The sequence below is a fragment of the Chinchilla lanigera genome, unplaced genomic scaffold (assembly GCF_000276665.1).
Source record: "Chinchilla lanigera isolate Chin_1 unplaced genomic scaffold, ChiLan1.0 scaffold00083, whole genome shotgun sequence".
Lineage (NCBI taxonomy): Eukaryota > Metazoa > Chordata > Mammalia > Rodentia > Chinchillidae > Chinchilla > Chinchilla lanigera.
This window is the reverse complement of record NW_004955484.1, coordinates 4,620,660-4,641,166: the sequence shown is the minus strand read 5'-3', so window position 1 is coordinate 4,641,166 and position 20,507 is coordinate 4,620,660. Positions and strand designations below refer to the sequence as shown.

The following is a 20,507-nucleotide window of genomic DNA, read 5'->3' as shown; positions in this document are numbered from 1 at the left end:
TGTACTGACATTATCACTTAATTATAGAAACTCTCTTTTTGTTTCTTTGTCTTTTTGAGACAGGGTCTCGCTATGTAGTTCAGGCTGGCCTTGAGCTCACTTTATAGCCCAGGCTGGTCTCGAACTAGCAGTCATTCTCCTGCCTCAGCCTCCTGAGTGCTGGGATTACAGGCGTGTGCCATCATGCCCAGCCTCTTTTCCTTTGAAACTTTCTTAATTTCATCTGTGACCCACTGGTTTTTCAGGAAGGTGTTATTTCCATGTGTTTATGAAGTTCTTGTAATTTCTTTTGCCACTGATTTCCAATTTCATTGCCCTATGGTCTGATAGTATGTGTGGGATAATTTCAATTCCTTTACATCTACTTAAGCATGTTCTATGAGCTAGTATGTGGTATACTGTGAAAAACACCCCATGTGCAGCTCAATACAATGGATATTCTGATGCTGTGGGATGGAACACTCTGCAGACATCTAAATCCACTTGTTTGAAAGATTGGCTCAGTTCTGATATATTTTTTTTGTCTAGTTGATCTGTTTGACAGTGGGGTATTGAGGTTGCCCAATTACAATTAGTGCTTATGTGATTTTTTATGGCTGTTAGTATTTGTTTTATATAGTTATGGTATTTATTGCAAATATATTTATGTAAATATATTATTATCTCTTCTTGGATTGCTCCCTTTACAAGGATGTAGTCCAGGAGTTCAAGGCCAGCCTGGGCTACATAGTGTGTTCAGGACCAGCCTAAACCACATAATGAGACCCTGTCCCAAAAAACAAAAAACAAGCAAACAAAATCCAAGAATGTAGTGACTTTCCTTGTCTCTCTTACTCAATCTTGGGTTGAAATCCACTTTGCATGTGAACAGAATAGCTACCCTTGGTTTATTCCTGGTTTCTGTCACACAGAGTACTGTTTTCCACCCTTTGACTTTCAGTCTATGAATTTTTTTTACTTAAATGTATCTTTTATGCAGCATATTGTTGGATCCTGCTTCTTGATCCATTCTGCCAGTGTGTTTCTTTTGACTGGTGAATTGCAACAGTTTACATTGATGGTTGCAACTAGTATGTACTGATTTATCCTTGTCATAGTATTTTCATGCTGTTAATTTCCTTGTTTCCCCTCTAATTGCTTGCCCTGCCTGGTAGATTCATTCTGTTCGAGTTCATTGAGTTGTAATCCCATTTTCTCTTTCTAGAATGTCTTTTAGAACGTTTTGAAGTGCTGGTTTGGTGGTCATGAATTTTTTCTGGTGTTCTTTGTCAGGAATCTTATTTCTACATCAACTTTTTTTTGTCTTTTTGAGACAGGGTCTCACTATACAGTTCAGGCTGGCCTTGAGCTCACTTTGTAGCCCAGGCTGGTCTTGAACTCACAAAGATTCTCCTGCCTCAGCCTCTTAAGTGCTGGAATTACAGGCATGCACCACCATGCCTGGCTTTCTCCAATTTTGAAAGATAACTTTGCCAGGTACATTAATCTAGGTTGGAGGCTGTTTTCCTTTAGGGCTTGAAACACTTCACTCCAAGCTGTCCTTGTCTTGAGGGTTTGTGTTCAGAAGTCAGCTGTGATTCTGATGAGCTTTCCTTTATAGGTGATTTGTTTCTTTTCTCTAATACTTTTAATATTCTGTTCTTGTGTTGAATTTCTGGAATCTTGACTATGATATGCCTTGGTATTTTTTTTTTTTTTAATCATAGCTAATTGGGAGTTCTATATGCCTCATTATCTGTATGTCAAATTCCTTTTCCAAGCTTGGAAAAGTTTTTACCATTATTTCTGTGAACAGGTTTTTTTATGTCATTTGTGCTATCTCCATTTTAATTGACTCTGATCCATCTTATGTTATTCTTCTTTGCACCATCTAGCAACTGTTGGACTGATGTTCTGTGGTCCCTTTTTTTTGTTTTTTTGTTTTTATTTTTGTTTTTGAGACAGGGTTTCGCTGTATAGTTCAGACTGGCCTTGAATCCATAGCAATCCTCCTGCCTCGGCCTCCCAAGTACTAGGATTATAGATGTGCACCAACACACGGCTTTTTAAGAAACTTTTCTTTCAGGAAATCCTTTTAGGACCCCTCCTGTCTCTCAGAAGTTATTCCTATTCCCCATTCCTACTCTCACTTCCTTTTCACCAATGAATTTCCTTGCTCTTCATCTGTGGTTCCTTACAATTCATTTTTTGACTTCAGGGAACACAAACTCAGCATCCCCTGTATCACTTTGGAGGTCCCACCAAGATACTTGGAAGGAGGTAAGAGTTTGCTTTTGTTTCACGGACCCATGTTGTGCCAACCTCAAAATTTTGCTCTCTACAACTTCCTTTGAGAGGTGGTCTTATTGGCAATCTATTCAGGACTCATCCTGTCTCTCAAGAGCTACTCCTAATCTCTACTCCTCCTCCCCATTCCTATTCCCTAATAAAATTTCCTACTCTTAAAAAAAAATATTTCTCTTCAAGCCAAGTGTGGTGGCATTAACTGTAAGCTCAGCACTCGGGAGGTTGAGACAGGACCACCGTAAGTTCAAGGCCAGCCTGTGCTCCATGGTGTGTTCAAGCTCCACATCCTGAACTACATAGTGAGATCCTGTATCCAAAAACAAAAAAAAAATCTTTCATGATCAATAATCACAATCCTGTCTTCTAGATCTGATATTCTGTCCTCACACTGGTTCACTCTGCTATGCATATTTTCAATAGAATTTTTAATCTCCTTAATATCAGACTGAATCTGTTTTATGGGTTTCACTTCTTTCTTATGTTGAGTATCAAGGTTTCCATCATTTTTCTAAGCTCCTCTATTTTTTGTTTTTAGGTACTGGGAATCGAACTGGGGACCTAATGCTTGCCAGGCAGGCACTGTGTTGCTGAGCTATAACCCTGGCCCATCTCCTCTATTTTCTTATCTGCATCTTTTCTAGATTCATTCATCATGCCCTTCAGTATGGCCATCATCTCTGAAGTTACCTGAGAAATTATTTTTTTTCTAGAACCTCATTCAAAATTTGCTTTGTTACTTTGTTGTTAACACTTCAGAGAGTGCAGGTGGATGGCTTTCAAGTTGTTCCACCTCATCTCCCCGAGTTTGCCTTTGGCAAACTGGAAGTCTGGGCATGCATCTTGCTTCTGTGTCATCTCATTTTCTTTCTTTTCTTTTTTGTTCCTGTGTTGGTGCTTGTAAATTGATGATAGGCATCTTTATTGCTAGTACCAAGAACCCTTAGGAAATGACTTCTCAGTGGTGTCTTTCACGTGTAGCTGGTTTTGGGGTTTTGAGTGTATTGCAAGATGCTACTTTTTCAATTTATTAGGGATGAGAAATTGCTGCCTATATAGCCTACACCCTGGTTCTTTGGCACTGGCCTGAAGTATTGTTCATGAACCTCAGGCAGTCTCAGGTTTGGCATATAAGGAAATACAACTAATTAGAATAACTATGTCACTAATTAGACAATCAGTAATAACAGCATCAAACACATGCTAGAAATGGTGTAACAAATGGTGATAACTATTCACTTTCCATCTTTTTTTTTTTTTTTTGGTGGTACTGGGAATCAAACTCATGACCTCATGCTTGCAAGGCAGGCACTGTGCCACTGAGCTATATTCCTGGCCCACAATTTGCCATCTTTAATGGTCTGAACAAGATTTGTAGTTATATTAAAAAATCTGAAGGAAATTAGAAAATTGTGTACAGTAAATAGTCCCTCAACATGGCGATTTTACCTCAGGGAAAAAATTTTAAAGGAGTCGGGGAAAACAGAGAAACAGCAGAAGAGAAAGGAATTAGAAGTGAGGTTGGAGGACAAAGAAAGATTACACAAGCTTTATGAACCGGTGAGAAGACAGGAAGGAAGGAAAGAAGGGAAAAGTAAGAACAGAACAAAACAACAAAAACTGGAAACAATGTTTTTGTATAAAAACAAGATTAATCATGAAAAATAGAAAGTACACTTTAAATTTTTTAAAAAGCAAAGAAAAATAAAAATGGAAAAATATTCACTGGATGGTGTCTCTGGTTGACAAGGGGGGGCAGACGGAGCCCAGGTCCATGTTGATTGATTCTAGCCAGTCAACAGCAGAATTATGGTGGCAGTAGGTAATCCCAGCAAACTCGCGTCTTTAGTTTCACTAAATTGAGGCTCATTCTGCTTTCTTGTTGAGAGGCTGGGACTCATGTTTTTCAGTCTGCAATACTGAGTGCCTCCTGCCTCTTGAATTTGACCTGCTGCTGGCTTGAACCTGTCTGCACCTCACCCTGACACTTAGAACCATTAGGCAGAGCCAACCCACAGGTGCTGAGTTTTTACTTCAGCTGGCCCCTTTCCAAAATGGCTACTGGCCAATAGCCCTCTCCTTGGGGTGGGGGTGGGGGTGGAATCTGAACCCAAATAATTCACCAGCCACTGTAATTCACAGCGTCCACTGAGCTGTTCCACTGGTGCATTTCTCCATGGAGCCCTCTGGGGTCACCAGTGGTCACTGTGTCTCTGCAGGTTTGAAGTGCCCCTCCCACTCTGAGTCCCACAGCTGAGGAATAAAGTGCCACTTGCTACCTCCTTGTTTGTGGGCCCTGTCTTTCCTCTCCCCATACGCCCTAATTCTCACTTCAGATCCTTGCCTGCTCCTGAGGACCCACTTTGCTCCTTCTCTTCTTCATGTTGCTATATTCCAGTGTCTGGATTTCAAACAGTGGAAAGGCTGTTTCTCTGCTCCTCACCATTCCACCATCTCAGAAGTCTGTGGATTCTTGACGTTATTTCTTTGGGTTCTATTCAGAGTCCTTACCAAAGTTTATGTCTTCAAGAATTTTACCTATTTTAATCTTCCAGATTGTTTAATATTTAGATCTTTGATTTTAGTTTAGTACATGATGAAAGATACAAGTCTAGATTCAATCTTCTCCATGTGGATCACCAGTTTTCCAAACACCATTTGTTAAAGAGGCTATCTTTCCCCCAGCATGTTTTTGGCCCTTCTGTCAAATATCAGATGGAAGAATGTGCCTGGGGTTATTTCTGCATCCTTTATTCTGTTCCACTGATCCACATGTCTATTTTGTGCAAGCATCATCCTGTTTTTATCACTATGGCTTTGTAATATAACTTGAAATTTGAGATTGTGGTGTCTCCTACTTTGCTCTTGTTGCCTAGGATTCCTTTTGCTATTATGGGTCTTTTGGTTTCACATGAATTTTAGGACTGTTTTCTCTAGTCTTATGAGGAATGACATTATGATTAGGATTTGGATTAGGACTGCATTAAATCTATGTATCAATTTTGAAAGTATGGCCATTTAGACAATATTGGTTCTGCCTATCCTAGAACAGGGGATATCATTCCATTTTCTGATGTCCTTCTTGATCTCCTTTCTCACAATACTATAGTTTTGCCAGGGATATAGTTCAGTGGCGGAAGTGACTGCCTGGGAAGTGCAAGGTCCTGAGTTTGATTCCCTGTACCCTCCCCTCAAAAATACTACTACTACTATAGTTTTCACTATAGAGGTCTTTTACTTCGTTAGGTTAATTCCTAAGTATTCGATTTTGCTTGAAACTACTGTAAATGCTACTATTTTCCTGCTTTCTCAATAGGTTGATTACTGATGTACCGAAATGCTATTATTTGCATAGAGATTCTGTATTCTGATACACGGCCAAATCTGGTTATTAGTTCTAGGGCAATGGTGGTGAACCTATGGCACACACACCACAGCAAGCTGTTTGTTATCTCTGAAAGCTCTGAAAGTTCCCCCATCATTCTTATAGGGTCTTTAAGGGGAATTTTTTGGGGTCTTCTATGCAGAGGATCATATCATCTGCAAATAAGGATAGTTTGCCTTCTCTTTTCCTGTTTCTTTCCTTTTTCTTTCTCTTGCCTGATTGCTCTTCCTAAAGTTTTAAGTATGATATTAAACAGGAACGGTGATAATACACATCCTTGTCTTGTTCCTAGAAAACTTCTGTTTTTCCCCATTTAATATGATGTTGGCACTAGGTTTGTCATAAATAGCTTTTACCAAATTGAAGTAAGATCCTTATATACCTATTTTCTTGATTTTTTTTTTTATCATGAATGGATGTGGAATTTGTCAAAGGCTTTTTTTCTGCATTGAGATGGGCATTCGCTTTTTGTCCTTGAATCTATTTATATAATGTAGTACATTTTTTCATTCATGTATGTTGAGCCATCTGTGCACCTGAGATAAAGCCTACTTGATTTTATGATGTTAATGATTTTTTGCATTGTTTTTGACAGTATCTTGTTGAAAGTCTTCATATCTACGTTTGTTAAAAAATTCGGCTATTGTTTTCCTTTTTAGAGTCCTTGTCTGTTTTTGGAATGAAGGTAATGTTAGCTTCCAGGAATGACTCTGGCAAATATCATTTACAAATTTGAGGAAAAATGGTGTTAGATCTTCCCTGATATTTTTGCAGAATTCAGTGGTGAATCCATCAGGTCCTGAGTCTTTCCTTTTTGGTAGGTTTTTCATTATTGCCTCAATTTCACTGCCTATTATTGGATTATTTGAGGTTTTTATATCTTCTTGGTTCAATTTGGTAATTTGTAACTAGCAATCTATCCACTTCTTAGTTCATGAATTTATCAGCATACAGATTTCCAAAGTAGTTAATAATCTTTTGAATTTCAGTGATTTTGCCTGTCACTTCTAATTGCATTCATATAGGTCTTTTTTTTTTTTTTTTTTTTTTTTTTTTTTGTAATACTGACTTAGGGTTTGTCTTTTTTATTGTTTTGACAAATCAGCTCTTTGAAGCATTTGGTTTTAGCCACAATTTCACTAATTTTAGCTCTGATCTTTGTAATTTCTTGGACTAGCTTTGGCTTTGGATTGTCCTTGTTTTGCTAGGAATTTGTGCATTATTATCTATTTAGACTTGCTATTTTTCTGATGTGGGCATTTACAGCTACAAACTTCCCTCTTAGGACCGCTTTTATTGTATACCAAAGGTTCTGAAACATTGTACTGATGTCACCATTTGTGTCTAAGAACTAATTTCTTCCATGACCCATTGATTATTCAAGAGTATTGTTTAACACCCATGTGTTTGCATAATTTCTGTGGTTTCTTTTGCTATCTAGTTTCATTGCACTATGGTCTGATAATATGCATGGGATAATTTTCTTTTGTATTTACTTTAGCATGTTTTATGGGCTAGTACGCTACTTTGTTGTTATTGAGACTGGGTCTCACTCGGTAGTCCAGGCTGGGCTTAAGGCAATCTTCCTGCCTCTGCCTCCCAAGTGTTGGAATCACAGGTATGCACCTCACACCTGGCTACCTTGGAGAAAAAGTTCCTTGTGCTGCTGAGAAAAATGTATATTCTACTATTGGGTGGAATACCCTCCGGACATTTACTGTCCATTTGTTCAAAGGTGTGGTTCAACCCTGATATTTGATTTTCTTTTTTTTTTTTTTTTTGGTCTAGCTGATCTGTTTGCAATAATGGGATATATTATTATTGCAATGCCTCACACACTTCATTGTTAACTGTCAGCTTTCCTTGCTAATAGTTTTATCAGCTTCTATGAGCCACCAATAGTGAACTCTGCTATCACTCACCTTGTTCTCCTGACAACTGCTGAGTTACAGCACCTGCTGCACCATTACCCCAGGATATGAGTCATCAGCAAATCTCTAAGCAATGCCTGCTGATCATCCTAATTCTGATGAACAGCTACACCATGACTATAACCCCCACGATCACTGTAGCCCTAAGTGCTGTGACCTTTTAGTAAATTTCTTCCCTTAGAAAAAGGCACCTTATGGAAAACCATCAGTTCAAGTTGGCAGTGAGTTGTGGAGAAAATGTCACCGAATAAGACAGCTGGGTCTAACAAATTTCTGTCGGCTTGAACCACCAGTGATACATGCACAACTGTCACATTCAGCAGCTTATACCATCTGATGGGACTGTCCCATGCCACCTGATGTGACAGTCACACATAAGCCACCACTGGTTCAGAGCCACCTGGCACAAAGACATAAATTACATCCCCATTATGAATGTGTTAAACTGGCCATGGCAGCACATGCCTGTAATCCCAGCTCCCAGGCAGAAGCAGCAGGATCATGAATTCAAAGTTAGCTGAGCTTTTAGAGAGGTTCTAAAAAAAAAAAAAACAAAACTTGGGGGCAAAAAGGAGGGTTGTGTTCTATAGTATGATTTAAACCCACTAATTTTCTCACCTCAAATAAAATGGGGATAAAACTAGAAAACAGGGTAATGTGAAGGTCAAATTTATATGAAAATACTATGCAGTTAACAAAGCAACTTCGCATTTTTCAAGCACAGTAATTTTAGTGGCCAACAGAGTTTACAACCTCTTGGTTCTGCTGGCCATGTCACCCAGCACCTCAGGACAGAACCACAGGTGGCTCCCACTGACTGGTGATCTCTTTTCAGTTTAACCTGCTGTTTGGATGGTGCATCTGCCTACCACACTTTCTTCAGGTCAGCAGTGACTGTGGTTGGTCTCCTGATGGGAATTTCTCACCACAAAGAGGTAAGGAAATGCTGGTTTCTCTACATAATTCTATTTGATTTAACAGCTCTAACCTGAGGGGAACTGCCAATAAAAACTGCCCCCCACTGCATACCAGAGAAGGGAGAACTTATCTGCTATTCAGTTTTACAGTAGTAAAGCCAGGTGAACTGGCTCATGCCTATAATCCCAGCAAATAGGAGGCTGAGGCAGGAGGATCACTGCAAGTTCAAGACCAGCCTAGGCTACAAAGTGAGCTCAAGGCCAGCCTGAACGACACAGCAAGACCCTGTCTCAAAAATAGGAAAACAAAAGAGGAAAACAGTTTTATGGTAGTACCTACGCATACAGCTTTTGAATGGCTACTGTGTTTAACAGTCAGTCTTTTAAGTAGTTTCTTTTTCAGTTCCTATAGATTTTTTTTTTTTTTTTTTTTTTTTTGGTCTTTTTGAGACAAGGTCTCGCTACGCAGTTCAGGCTGGCCTAGAGCTCACTCTCTAGTGCAGGCTGGTTTCAAACTCGCAAGGATCCTCCTGTCTCAGTCCCCAAAGTGCTAGAATTACAGGCATTTCCTGTATCCTTAGGTATACTGTCAAAGGAAAAGGGGCCTGAATTTGTTTAGCCCTAGGCAGAATGAGAAGTTGCTGCATTTTCCATGGCCCTGTGATGCTGTAGGGTACATTTCACAGAAAGAACTGCATTCTTTTTTCCATAAGCATTTCTCTCTTATTTTAGCCATGGGCTGTGTGAAATATGTGGCTTTATCTCAATGTGAGAACACTTTAACACGGGACGTTCCTGTCTGATGAGGGGCTTCATATTTTCTGTGAGTCTGTTCAGAGGAGCTCATCCACTGCCCTTCCACCCTGTGGGAAAGAGAAGAGCAGCCAGCACAGAGAGACAGTGGTCACAGAACCACAGTGTCTGAGGCTTACAGCGACACTGGCTCCCTCCTCCTGACTGTTTGTCTCTATATCCTCAGCCACAAAATTGTACAGGCTTGTTACTGAAGGATGTTTGTAGGATTTTTTTCCCCTCCAGATTAAAGTTTTCTCTCTTCTTTTTTTGCTTTTCTGTGCAGTAGCTGACCTGCTCAGATCCTGCTTGGTTGCATCAATGAGTTCTTTAGTTTTGTGGATTCTTTTCTCATTTCATCTAAAATGTCCTGCTCTGGGGCTGGGGATTTAGCTCAGCAGCAAAGCGCCTGCCTGGCAAGCACAAGGTCGTGAGTTCGGTTCCCAGTACCAGAGAAAAAAACAAAACAAACAAACAAAAAAAAAATGTCCTGCTCTAGCCTGTCACAGTCACAGTCACACCTTCCTGTCTGGATGCCACTGGCCCTGAGCTGTAAGAAGGGTGTGGGATTTTGGTCTGGAGATGACAGGGGACTTGCTGCCATTCACTGAATTTGACTGCACTGTTTCTGTTTACAGTTAATATTCATTTCAGTGAGCCTATTACTTTCCCCCATAAACTACCAATACAAACCAGTCTTCCTGGTCAACATAAAAGGCAAAGTAGATTCATCACAAATGTTTGCGTTTACCCTAATTAAAACATTACACAATATATACACATATCAAAACATCACATGGCACCCCATAAATATATACAATGCCTTTTCTGCTTTCAGTGTAACTGTGCAACCTGAAGGGAAAAAAAATCTTACACCAGAGTGCCTTAATTGGTCAACAGGAATTCTGTTATAATTAAACACATTTTAAGTGGGTGATAAATTGGTGCTTGGAAACAGATTGTGTCTCAGTGATGTAATCATCCAGTGAGTTATTACAGCTTCAAACAGTACCCTAGTGTAAAAAAAAAAAAAAGAATGGGCCAATACCAGCGGAAAATAAGGGCCATGTAGAAGCTATTCTAGTAAGACCTGAGTTTGTAAAGATCCTTTCAGATAGAAAACCAGAGGACAATGGGCTGGGGATACAGCTCAACAGGACAGAGCCTGCCTGGCAAGCTTCAGGTTCTGAGTTCGATTCCCAGCATCAAAAAAAAATTTTTTTTCCCCTAGAAAACCAGAGGACAGAGCTCAGTACTTAGACCTTTAAAAACGACAACTGCGGGGCTGGGGATTTAGCTCAGCGGCAAAAGCGCCTGCCTGGCAAGCGCAAGGTCGTGAGTTCGGTTCCCGGTACGGAGAAAAAGCCAAAAAAAAAAAGACAACTGGAAAAAAATACCATATTAAAAAGCTGATCTCTTATGTTTATTATTTTTACATTGGAATCTTCCTGTGTTCAAACTTCTCATGGTGGCAGAGACAGCATGATCACTTCTGGTATGGATTACTTCCAGGGGTCTTTGCATGCCTTGAGGCTTCCATGTTTAGATATATTAGGGCCGGGGATACAGCTCAGTGGCACAGTACCTTGCTTGGCAAGTGCAAGGTCCTGAGTTCAATTCCTGGTAACAAAATAAAGAAACAAACAAACAAAAAACCCTCATGTTTAGATGTATTTCCCAGAACTGCCAAAACTCAGATGGAATTTGAGTAATTTACAATTCTACTACAATTCAACTATTTTCTTCCTATAAAAGCTGTGAGGTCAAAATACTTTAGCGTCATTAGAGTCAGTCGTTCCTCCTCTTATGTCCACTTAATATTTAGTATCTTTTGGCGCCTCAACCTAGTTCCTAGCAAATGTTGGATTAAGAACATATACCACATGGAGCATATAGCTTGTCTGTGAGGTAGAAATTCATATGTCAATCTCACAAAATATTCTTATTGTCTTCCAAGGTCGTTGCATTTCTACCCAGTCCTGGGCTCCTTTTTGATCCTCATGATGGTTCTTGTGATCACTGATCTTTTTGTTTTGGCCATTCTCATGGCCTTTGGAAAAGGAAGTCCCTTAAGGTGGTAACGCTTGCTCATTAACTACAAAACAAAGTATCATTATTTTGTACCACTGGAAAAGGAAAAGCTTAACTGTAACTGCTTTTAAGATTACAGACTTAACATAATGCACACAATCAGAATTTTAGTCCCATTAAGTATTTTCCCAGGAAACCAAAGTTGCCAGAACATTATGTTCAGTAGCCACTGGCCCATAAATATACAGTTGGCCCTGGGCTACAAAGTGAGTTCAAGACCAGCCTGAACTGTAGTCTCAAGAAGACCAAAAACAAAACAAAAACAACCACAATATAAACCTATCTATCTATCTATCTATCTATCTATCTATCTATCTATCTATCTATCTCTGGCTCTTGACCATTAAGTAGTAAAAAATACTCTACATGAAAGTAAATCATTAAAGAATTACATCCTTACTATGCACTATGTTTACTATGTCCTATTTTTTATGTTTAGTACATTTTTAGTCTAAAAATTAGCAACAATCTCCATTTTCTTTTTTCTCCTTTGGCTCTGAATACTCAGAAGCTGCACTGACAGCTATGTTACTACAGAAGCTCTAAAATTTGTTAGGAATCTGGCAGCACCAGAACCCCTCATCGGAGAAGCGGCCACGACAGTAACCAATCAATGACACTAAAGTCTTAGAAGGTGAACCATCTTAATCTTGTTAGCCTTTACTTTGGTTTACTTCTTCCTAGTATAGTATCACTTATCTTTGCATGGAATACTTTAGGAAATTATTTACAGATGCATATAAAACACTGTCTTAATTCTGTAAGTTACCAAGGAATCAAAATTCCCTTGGCTCGAAGTTCTTATTTGTGACTCTTGGCACTGTCAGGAAGGGAATAACACTGTAAAAATATTAACAGTGATGAACCAGCTCCACTACCAAGCAGCAAGCAACAGGACATTCATCATCCATGCCCCAGGAAGGACAAGGGAAATGAGTAAGTCAGAGTGAACTTATTACAATTTACTAAAAATAAAGATACAATCATGAGACATGGCGGATGGGGTATCCTCTCACAGACAGGTAACCCAACAAATTCACAGACGCTACCTGGGCTTAAATTCAGCAAGAAAGCTGCGGGCTCTATGTATCTGCGTTAGCAGGGGAGCCAAAGGTAAAGGCTGACTCGCCTGGGCACCAATGTGAGTTGCTTGCTTAAAATATTCTCCACTAAAATCTAATTTATACTTCATCATTTGACCAATAGTGGAGAGAGCAAGACACCAGATCTTTAAGTTTATTAGCAGCTACTAAGCTATGAGATACAAACCAATCAAAAACATTAAAGAAAGTTGCTTGAAATAGTATGTACAGATACATTACACAGAAGCCAATCTTGTAGGGAAGGATGGGCTTACCTTGGGGACAAAGGAGCACATGAATTACAATAGGAAGAGTGTCATCTACCCAGAAAAGCAGTGAATTACGGCTACATGGGCACTAAAAATGTGAGATCAATTTTTAAAGATTCCTTTAATCATAAAGTTTTCAAGTGAAAACAGGTATCCCTCTTCTGTAGCTTTTCCAGCTCACTACCCAAGAGACTTGAGTACTTCTATTAAGGCAGCTGGAAGCCCATGATAGGCTTGAATGGCAACTTCTATCCAGTATGCTACCTGTCCCCTTCTTTTGCTAGTAACATGCTATGGGGAAAAGTAAATTTCTGTGGTGCTGTCTTCTGGTAAAAGAGAAACACAGCACTCAAAATAAAGCAAAAGGCCACAGAGGGCTCCCTGAGAATCCAGTAGAACGAAGAGAGAGCTTCAACTTTTCCCAAATAAACTTTGCAACTGGATCCAGGTGGAACAGTGCCCTGCAGCAAGTAGTGTATACGCCAGCAAGAGGGCCCAGCTTCTAGGAACTGTTACTAGGATTCCCTGAACCATTTTCTCTCTCTTACTCGTATTAGAGTGAGAAAACACACCATGGCCTTGTGTCTCACCACAACCCTCCTATACAGAGGGATTTGTTTCTAAGTCTGGAACTTCAACACAAGTTAAGACACTTCATGAGGTGCTCTTCTCTCTTCGGCCATCTCTGGCAGCTCTCACCACAATGCCTCATATTCTCGTTCTCCTGGGGAGGGCTAGGTCACAAGAGAACCTGGGATCCCTCTAACAGGAGATAAACAGGCACAGCTGCCAGGAGCCAGCTGCTCTGGCCTCAGAGTGTCCAGATGTTAGTCTCTTAGGATCAGTAGAGAACTGGGAAGCAACAGAATTTGGGAGAGTAGGAAAGAGCCCCCCAAAAGTGTGCTTGGTGATGGTTAACAGATGAAACGGAATTCCATGGAGATTCTTTGTGTACAAGGAGAAACTGCTCAGTTTCATCTCCCAGAAGTTGGAGGTTACCTAGTTTGAGAGACCTATGTTTTCTTTTTCAGCTCTTCAAATCTCCGGGAAAGATCATCAAAGTCAATGTCTTCAGATGCTGAGGTGCCGCCGCCAGCAGATGCAGTCGGTAGTGTGTCTGGCACAGATGGCAACTCTGGCAGTACAAAGTTGTAGTTATCTGCAGGTCTGGGAGGGGCTTTTGCAGAGGCATCGGGCTTGGGTCCAGGACCTAATTAGATCAAGCAAGCACAATGTTAAAAACACTGATGAAGGTGGCTCAGATGCCACAATGTCATCTGACAGAGTGGGTTTGGGGGTAGGGCTCAAAATTTAGATGAAAACAGAGCCAGGCATGGTGGCCCACACCTGTAATCCCCCACCTTGGGAGGTTGAGGCAGAAGAATCATTTCGAGTTCAAGGCCAGCCTGAACTGCACAGTGAGAGCTTGTCTCAAAAGACACCAAAAAAAAAAAATTAGATGAAAACACCTACATTTTCTATTTATAGGTGAATCCTAGCTGCTGTACTTCCACAGCGAGAAACAAGTTTAAGAAACGTCAAAGTGTGGCACATGGGGCCAGGTTTACAGATCATTCATCTAAACAGACTGTGCTCTTTTAAAGCTCACCTCCACAGGAACCAAGCCAAAAGTGAGGTATTCGTGTTTATGGAACAAATATCACTTCCATAAGGACCACTTTTTAAGACTGTAGGGGGCAGTTTTTCATAAGATTTGATGTAATGGTCTGTTCTGTATTTCTAGTCTTCTATTTTGTATTTTATAGTAAAATAATCCTCATCTCCCTACAGTATGTTTTTACTGATATTTAAAGCTCTAGAAAAGGCAAAACTAAATTACAGAACATCAGAACTGAATGAAGGTAGCGCTGACTGGAAAGAAACATGAGGACTTTCTCTACGTTGGAGTTCTGGGTCTGTATATAAATAAACTACACAAAGTCTTTTATGTAAATTATAAGCCAGGCATGGTGGCGCACACCTATGATCCTAGCAACTCAGGAGGCTGAGGCAGAAGGATCGCTGCAAGTTCGAGGCCAGCTTGGGCTACAAAGTGAGTTCAAGGTCTGTCTGAACTGCATAGTGAGACCCTGTCTCAAAAAAAAAAGAAGTAAATTATACTACAATAAAATTAACTGTCTCTAAGCTTAAAAGCATCCCCCTGGGTTTCTGGGGTGCTGGTAATCAGGTGGATGGCCACATAAACATTCATGCTTTGTGCCTATTTTGCCCTCTCTAATGTCTCCCTGCACATTTTACTGTGCGTGTGGTGTTTGGAGACGGGCTCACTTTGTAGACAAATGCAACCTTAAACTACGCATCTCAGGCTGGCCTCCGATTCACAATCCTCCTGCCTCAACTTCCCCAATGCTGAGATTACAAGCATATGCCACCACGCCTGGCTTAACACCACCTGACTTTTTAAAAAAATGTTTTAACTTCCAGGTACAATGGAAGTTACGGTAGCAGTAACAAGAACCTGAGGACGACTGAAAAGCTAGAAGACACAAAAAATCAGACTGAAGTGGAAAGCAACAGTGATATCACCTGACAGAAACAGGGAACTTGGGAGGTAGTTTTATGTTCTGAAGGAAGAAATCTTGAGCTCTCTATCAGCCATACTACGTTTAGGGAAAGGGCAGGGTACACATGGGTAGCATGCCATAGACATGGAACGAACAATGAGAAAACAGCAGAGGATTCAACACTGGGCCTTCTCACTCACCAACAATCTGCGCAGAAGAGACATTCTTATCAGCATTAATGTCATCAACCTGCAACACAAAGATTGTTACAACAGAAAAAAGCAGTGGTATCACTAGAGAAAGTACCAGTATTGGTGCAGCCCGTGTTTCCCAAGAGCTAAGCTGCTCACCAGAAGGAACAGAACCTGCTTCAAAGAAAATGCCACTCTATTTCCACATATCTTTCCTACCTTCTTTTAAATAAGCAGAAATTATGTGGTACTGAACCGCTAAACAGAGAAAAACTCAACACACATGACCCCCCACTCCCTTTCCACCTTCGGGGCAAAGAGAAAGAACTGAACCACCGAATATGTCTATCTACAAGAACCAAGTCTTCAAATCCTAATGAAGATATTCTACCACATTCCTACAAACAGTTGTAAGTCATGCTTTGATACATGCAAGACTAATGCAGAAAAAAAAAAAATTCAGGCCCAGAGTAAAACACATCAGCTAGAGATAAAAGCCAATGGAAAGAAAATAAGCAAGCTCAGGAACAGGGAGTGCTTTATAAATGAATGATTTACACAGCAGATGCCATACCCATGTTTTCTCAGTAAAGTAGCTGATGAAAACAGGTCTCAAAAGCATATACTAACTGAGAAAACAAGGCTGGCAGAAAATCTAATTACGAAGCAAAGCTGTTACAACCACCTGCACTTCATATCATTAACACATTAGCTATTTATGGAGGTTTTAACTATAAGACTAAAATGTGAAATCAATGCCACATCCTGAAATTTACTAACACCTCTGTTTAAGTAAAAAAATCTGGTCACAATTTCTTGAGTGTTGAAAACTTACAAAATTGATCACTTAATAATTACATTCCAACACCGAGACTATTCCAGCTCATTGTACTTGTCTACCCAACTGGTCAAATACATTTAATTAGTTAAGTGTCCTAGCAGGATACTACAACACCACAAGAGCTGCGGCTCCTTCCTGATTCCTGCTTCACTGCAGATAAAGCATGCCCACCAATGCGGCTGCTGCTGCCACCAGCACCACCATGTGTCCAGGGCAGTGTTGAAGCAACAGAAGAATCCCAAAGCAAGGACAATGCCAATACTAGAGTTGATCAAAACTTTGCCTTCCCTGTGGTCATTATTTTGCTCTCTTCATGTGATTCACTCTCCCACTGCGTATAAAAGAGACTCAGGCACTTACAGACTCATACGATGGGGGAGTGGCTGGTATCTGAGGTGGATGAATATTTGGAAAGGCCTGGTAAGTCCCCACTGGCAATCCATTGAAATCTGACTGTAAAAGGAGAAACGCGGTATCAGACACACTGGCCCCAATTTGCAATTTTTGAGGTTTGTGTACAGGAAGAGGGAAAATATACATATATAATGTACGTATTCACACTGAAGATAAACATGTTCAAAATCTCCACACCAAAAAATGCTGAAAAGGCCAAATGCGGTCAGAAGGATTCCAGATTTTAAAAGATCTACAACCAAAAGCTATTCTTCAAATCACTAAATTGCTTCAGTGTCTTCCACAGGGAAAATTCGAATCAGATTTTCTTACTAACAATGACTAGCAATGACTTCTTGTCCACAAAGGTGGTTTTTCTGCCACGTAATAATGGCTATTATTCATTTTCAGAAAAAGCTACTAGCATGACAGCACAGGTCCAAAAGATATTCACTATGAAAAGAGTTTTTTGAGAACTCTCTAGACTTTTCTATTTTGTTACCTAGAGCTAAACCAAATGACTTAATGATTTTTTTCCACAATATGACTACTAACCTACTATCAAATATTATTGCTAAGTGTTCTCAAAACCTCTACTACCTGAGTACATTTATAGGCCCAATCTGTCATTTCCCAAAGTTTACATCTACATTTTATATATACTTACTGGTCCCTTTGGCAATGGATATGAGAAAGGAGTATTTGGAGATGGCATGGGCATAGGCATGGGCATTGGCACTGCTCCATCAGGTCCACCAACAGGTGCTGTGAACCCGCCGCCACCACCTCCTCTTCCAGGGCCACCTTTCTTCACATCATCTGTAAATCCAACATCAATAAGATCTGCTTCTACCCCAGGAGGAGCTTCTGCCTGAAAAAAAGAGAGAAACCTGTATCATTAACCCATTATCCCAGGTTTCCTGGGAAGCAGACCGTGCCAGGTTAACGAAGTTTATTACACAGTGCTCTTAGGACTAACACTTGTAGGGAAAGCAAAGGAAGTGGGTGGCAGATGGACAGGTAAGGACAACATTAGACTGTAATGCAATCCCAAGAGAGGCCCCTGCCAATTCCCCAGGGAGTCCTGGAGCTGGAATCCACCTACAAAAATGTCCCCAGGTGGAAGAAAGGGACAAACTCTTTAAACTCTGGCACTGACCAGTCACGAGACACAGGCTTCCTCTAGGAAAGACTTTGGGTAAAGCTGTACTTTCAGGAGCCATCTCTGAAGAAATACTCAACTGTGTATGAGTATGATGACTGCATCAACATTTTTGAAAGTTGAGAAAATAAATGCTTCTTCTGACTTGATGTTTGTCTAGGGGTGAAGTGGGGAACGTGAACAGCACACCAAGCTTTTACTATACTCCGTCAACCGTAACTGCTGGATGATTATTACTTGCCTATTTACCCTTTGAAACAAATTTTATCTCCTGAAAGTCTATGTATATTTTCACCTTCCTGGCCTGAAGTTGGCACAATAAATGAACTGTTTAGGTCCTGCAGTAATTCTCACTACCTGCAGGGGGATTTGTAATTCCTTCAAGTTCACTAGAAAGTAGTAGTAATGCCATTTTACATCTATATCAAAGCTTGAAACTTCTCAAAAGTACTTTCAGCCACTCACCTAATCTGATCCTTAACTACCTAGAGAGATATGCAGCCATAGTTACTCTTACCAAAATAGGCATTAACTAAACAAAGGATTAAAACTTACACATACTAACTGAAATTAGTGTGAACACTATGGTTATTTACTTTTTTCAAAGAAAATTGTATCAAGAGACTTATTTCCCTTTGTGCTCTGGGATAAACTTACCATAACCACAGAGTCAGGTTCATAGGGTACATTGTAATTCTTTGCAATTTCAATCAGGTATCTCTCCACTAGGATTTTGGGTGGGGCTTCCACACTCAGTTTATGCATTAGCTGTAAGTAAAAGACTGAGGGTTAAGATATATCTATTCCAATCAGCCCAATTCTAATCTGCCTCTTTTTAAACTTAAATTCCTCTTATCTTACAAGTAAAATTGAGAAAGAGGATCACAGCAGTTACATGACTTTTTCCCTAGAGTCACAGATATAATATAGGACCCATATCTTCACATTCTCTGGTTAGAAATGATCCATATATTGATAAAAGACAAACACTATGGACTTTCACACTTGTATTCATCTCCCCACTTCCTACCTTTGTAGCTAAGAGCACAAAGGATGGAGGCGGGGGTGGGGGAGTCAGGAATCACAGAGCATTTATGACCGGAGTGTGCAGGGGGAAGGAGCTGATTCCAACTGCCAGCTACCCAGGCTTCCTTCTCAACCTCACTATGAAATACACAGCCATTAATTAACTCAGCCATTCAGTGGTACTAGAATCAGTGTAGGCAATAAAATAAACTGCTCCCATGCAGGTACAGTAGCACATAAATGTAATCCTCCACATTTGTGAGACTGAAACAGGAGGATGGCAAAGTCAAGGCCAGCCTGGGTAATTTAGCCAGATGTGGTGGGTTCAACAGAGGGAGGTGGGGGGAGGGGTGGCACATATGGATGGATGGATGGATGGATGGATGGATGGATGGATGGACGGGGACACAGGACAGTTCCCTCATACAATGCTTCACATTTACCAAGTATGTTCATTACCCTATCATTGACAGTTCCAATCTGGTTGGTCCTACACAACTTGCCATATTCTTTGCTATACTTCGCACAGAGCTGATCAGCAACCTACAGAGGAAAAAGAATAGTAAATAAAAACAAACTACTCCTGTACACTGCTTCAAGCTTTCTCATGCCAATAGCAAAAACATGCCTCATGACACAATTCCCAAAAAACTGAGGTCTATAAATCTGAATTAATTAAGTAATGAGTACAACTTAATTTGTTTATTCATCTAGCCAATGAGCAGCAACCAAATGCCAAACACTATTAAAAGCATATTCATATGCACTATAAATACAACAGTGAACAAAAACTGTTCATAACCATAAGTGTCTTAGAGTTTCTTAGCAAAATAGTAATCAATCACAGACAGTAAATAACTGTACCTGTGGTAAATGCTACAAAGGGAGGGTACACCACACTATTATTAGCTTATAATGGGAGCGTTAGATCTGATCAGGAAAGTTAGATGAGCCTGCCTGAAGGATGTGAGGCTTTGCCAAGATTTAAGAATGACCAGAAGTTAACTAAATAAGGAAGGAACAGCATTCAAGGAAAAGACGGCAGCATGTGCAAAGGCCTCCTACAGATAAAACATGGCTGATGAAAGTCAGGAGTACGCCAAGAAATGAAGTAAGAAAGGCAGATGAAGCCAGGTGTGGTGGTGCATGCCTATACTTCCAGCACTCAGGAAGCTGAGCCAGGAGGATTTCCTGGGAGTTCCAGGCCAGTCTGTGCTAAATAATGAGTTCACGGCTATTCTGAACTACACAGCGAGACTCTGTCTCAAAAAAAACCCAAAAAATAGAAAAAAAAGTGAGAGCCAGAGAATGCAGGGTCATGTAGGTCACATCATGATACCATGTTTTGTTTCTATCACAAGAATCAAAGAAAGGAGCTGGGGATATAGCTTAGCCACACGATGCATGCCTGCCAAGTGTGAGGTCCTGAGTTTGATTCCCAGTACCAAAACAAAACAAAACACTAAAAAAAAGCGACTGAAGAGCTTTAAAGTAGGAGGTAGAGATAAGATTAGATCCATGATTTGAACAAAACACTCTGGTAGTTCTGATGGCAAGAATGTTCCCTGGAAGGATGCTTCCGGCGCACAGGGAGCTGTGGGCGGGGAGCGCCAGCCTTC

At 40.4% G+C, this 20,507-nt stretch overlaps 1 protein-coding gene across 3 annotated transcripts in view; it reads right to left on the bottom strand.

Annotated features, from left to right (window-relative positions):
• Positions 1-10,702: 10,702 nt before the first annotated feature.
• Positions 10,703-20,507, bottom strand: part of Ist1 (increased sodium tolerance 1 homolog (yeast)) — a 41,154-nt gene continuing 31,349 nt past the window's right edge. Inside the window, exons 5-11 of one of the 3 annotated variants that reach the window (XM_013503978.1) lie at positions 19,348-19,431; positions 18,520-18,630; positions 17,368-17,571; positions 16,668-16,760; positions 15,476-15,524; positions 13,750-13,960; positions 10,703-10,928 (exon numbers count right to left, since the gene is read on the bottom strand). In XM_013503978.1, coding sequence (XP_013359432.1) covers positions 13,764-13,960; positions 15,476-15,524; positions 16,668-16,760; positions 17,368-17,571; positions 18,520-18,630; positions 19,348-19,431 — 738 coding nt within the window. In that variant the 3' untranslated portion in view covers positions 10,703-10,928; positions 13,750-13,763. Of the gene's footprint in view, positions 10,929-10,963; positions 13,961-15,475; positions 15,525-16,667; positions 16,761-17,367; positions 17,572-18,519; positions 18,631-19,347; positions 19,432-20,507 lie in introns of those variants that run through there. The other 2 variants (XM_005403525.2, XM_005403526.2) reach the window with 2 other exon arrangements.